This window comes from Pyrus communis, chromosome 3, assembly GCF_963583255.1.
Source record: "Pyrus communis chromosome 3, drPyrComm1.1, whole genome shotgun sequence".
Classification (NCBI taxonomy): Eukaryota; Viridiplantae; Streptophyta; class Magnoliopsida; order Rosales; family Rosaceae; genus Pyrus; species Pyrus communis.
Window position 1 is genome coordinate 14,506,897 of NC_084805.1, and position 3,308 is coordinate 14,510,204.

Genomic DNA, 3,308 nt, shown 5'->3' on the forward strand with positions numbered 1-3,308 from the left:
CACAAAGGGACTTGTATTTTTTTTTTTTTTTTTAAAGAGAAACAACTGATGACAAGTTACGGACATATATTTATTATGATTATTATTATTATTTATTTATTGGGCATTGAATGAAAAGAACGTGGCATGTATAGTAATTGAGGGTTCGTTGAAAAAAAAAAAAGTAATTGAGATAAATGTAGATTACAGAAAGGCCCTACCATAATAATTGAAGTACACAAAATCCTCTCGTAGCATCACACTCACGCCATGTGCCGCTTCATGCTTGCTTCTGTCGCCACTGCATTTCTCTCCTTTTTTTTCTTTTTCCTTTTCCGGGTCCCAGACAATGCCAAATGTACACAGCCTGGTTGGACCAGTACACACTAGAGTTTCCTCTCAATTCAATTAATCAACCGGATAAACAATGGCTTGTATAAATCAATAATGCTAAAGTGCAAGTGTCTCAAATAATATCCTCAACTATTTCTTGGCGTTCCATAGACTCTACTTGAGACACCATCGGCTTGGCTTGACGTTCCGTTCCATATTCATACAAATCTCTCCCAACAAAGGCATTGGAGACAGTTGACGGGTGCAATGGAAAAAGGTCGAGTAAAATTTGACCGGTAAAATTTGGCGCCAACACGGTGCCGCTTTCCCCCACTGGTTTAACCCAAAAACCACAAAAAGCAAAAGAAAAATCCTTCTAAGCTTCTAGTCTTCTCTCAAGAAAAGTAAGCTTCTTTGGCATTCTTCTTCAATGGATCGTCCTCAACTCTCTGCCTCTCTCCTCACACTTCTCGCACTCTCTTTCTTCTCAGGTAAATCTCTAAATTCAAATTATCTCTCCCACCCAATTCTTATATTTCCCGGAAAATCAAAACCCATTTCTCAAAATTTCATTTTTTCTCTAAATTTTTTTGGTTCTTGCAGAAGTGAACTCAGCTTCTTTCAAGCTAGTCAACAAGTGCCGCTACCAAGTATGGCCCGGAATACTTTCCGGCGCCAATTCGGCGCCTCTCTCCCCCACTGGCTTTGCGCTCAAGCCCGGCAAGTCCCGGACCCTCTCCGTACCCAACTCTTGGTCGGGTCGGATCTGGGCTCGGACTCTGTGCACCGAATACTCGCCCGGTAACTTCTCCTGCGTCACAGCCGACTGCGGCTCGGGAAAAATCGAGTGTGCCGGAGGCGGCGCTAAACCGCCGGCTACGTTGGCCGAGTTCACGCTCAACGGTGCCGACGGGTTGGATTTTTATGACGTCAGCTTGGTGGACGGGTACAACCTGCCGATGCTGGTGGTGCCGCGTGGAGGAACAAGAGGGGGGTGCAGCCCGACTGGGTGCCTTGTGGACTTGAACCGCAAGTGCCCCAGGGCGCTGAGGGTGCGTGAGGGAGGATGGGGGAGCGTGGCGTGTAGGAGCGCGTGCGAGGCGTTTGGGGATCCACAGTTTTGTTGTAGCGAGGGGTACGCTACGCCCGACACGTGTCAACCGTCGGCGTACTCGCTGTTTTTCAAGCATACTTGCCCACGCTCGTATAGCTACGCGTACGACGACAAGACTAGCACTTACACGTGCGCCTCCGCCGACTACGTCATCATATTCTGCCCCTTGCCTTATACGAGGTAACATTATTCATGTTACATACACGAGATGTGTTTTTGATTTCATATATAATTAGGGGAAAAAAAAATTAAATGTATTAGCCTAGGAGGTTACTCGAAGACGATTAATTTGTTCATATTGTACATATCGGGATGATATTATAACCTAACATGTCAAACTGTCCGAAAATGTCGTAACCTAACTTGGTTAGGGTTTAGGATATTATTCAATTATCTTTATGAGTTATTGGAGTTGTTGAATATGATGGGCATGCAGAAGGTGCGGGGTGCATGCTCCCTAATTTGCACCTTTTCATGCGCCAAGGGTTGCTTAGAGCTAATAGTAGCGATTTCGGCGTCCTCGAAATCCTGCCAATATGTTGTTTCAATGCCACAAAAACAGAGAACAATGTAGAAGACAAACCTGAAGGTTGATGTGCAAGTGGGGCTGTTTCTAAATGACCAAAACTTGTTGGTTAATTCAGGGTCTTGGCTCAAGGTTTTAAGAGTACAACGTTGTCAGTACAGCAGAAACTAAGATATAGTTTGTAGTTACAAGTAGAAATCTCTGCACTTGATTATACGACCGCATCATTTTGTTTATTAGTGTCTGGTTTGTCACTACTTCATATAATTAAACTGGTGCTGCGACATCTGTGGTAAAACTAATCAAATTCTTTGAATTTATAAATTTGCAATGTACACTTGTGTCCTGTCTATTGCTTATCGGTGAAGTTTCACCAGTGGTTGTGAGGAAGACACCGAGTTCTATAGACCATGCCCCGTGCATTATACTTAGGGTAGTTGAAGGAGTTCTGTTAATTTGCTTCATCTATTCCAATGCATAATGAACAATTGATATGTTGAGTCTATCACGTTACGCAATTGAGTTAAGTCTCGTGAACATAACTGGTGCCTTGTCTGGAATTTTCAGTCTAAAGGTGTTGGGAGCTCGAAAAGATGGGGCAGCGCTACCACTGGTTAACAAGACCATGATGTACTTCTAAGGAGCCACCATGCAAGTGGTGCTTCCACAGGTCTGGTCTGGATGCCTCTAATCGTTCATTCTGCCTCTACTGCATGTGCAGCAGCACACATTTGGTCTTTCCAGTTTCGGTCTCTATTTGTGTGCTTTATGACTAACCTTGTTTCTCACATTTCCAGGAAGGTAGTATTACAAATCCCGGGTGAAGTGCAGGTGCCACGGTCGATAACTAGCTTTACGCCTGAACTTCCTCATTGCAGTTGCCATTAGTTCACTGGTAAGGATAGTGGAAAAAATTCCACCGTTCCAAGAAAATCTTGTATGAAATCCTATATACATAGGACTGTTCGAATTTTGTGTAGTTGATCGCTCCTATGAAGTCGTATGTACGTAGGACTGTTCGAATTTTGCCTCTGATAACTTGTTACTTCAAAAGATGAGTGTAATATTAGAAGAAAGAAACTCCAAATTTCTTAAATTGAAAAACTGCAAGTTCCAGTGAAGTAAAATTATACACTTTCCAGGATAGGATTGAAATGGACACAAAGATATCTGCACAAGGCATCTTGGGCTTTACTGGCCTTACACAAGTCCATTCGCTATGGATAAGCCAACCAAACCACTCGTTACGTGAACAAGTCCATTATAACACCCGAATTGGCTATTAATGTTAATACAGTTTCATAAAGTCTAAATTCATCGATCATCTAACACGGGAATGCGTTTTAATATCATATG

At 43.0% G+C, this 3,308-nt stretch overlaps 1 protein-coding gene across 1 annotated transcript; it reads left to right on the forward strand.

Annotated features, from left to right (window-relative positions):
* Nucleotides 1–472: 472 nt before the first annotated feature.
* On the forward strand, nucleotides 473–3,078 carry LOC137729531 (thaumatin-like protein 1b). Its single transcript, XM_068468506.1, has 4 exons — nucleotides 473–803; nucleotides 916–1,606; nucleotides 2,520–2,622; nucleotides 2,750–3,078. Exons 1-3 carry the CDS (start codon nucleotides 743–745, stop codon nucleotides 2,590–2,592), a joined length of 825 nt encoding a protein of 274 aa, XP_068324607.1. The 5' UTR covers nucleotides 473–742; the 3' UTR covers nucleotides 2,593–2,622; nucleotides 2,750–3,078.
* Nucleotides 3,079–3,308: the final 230 nt, after the last annotated feature.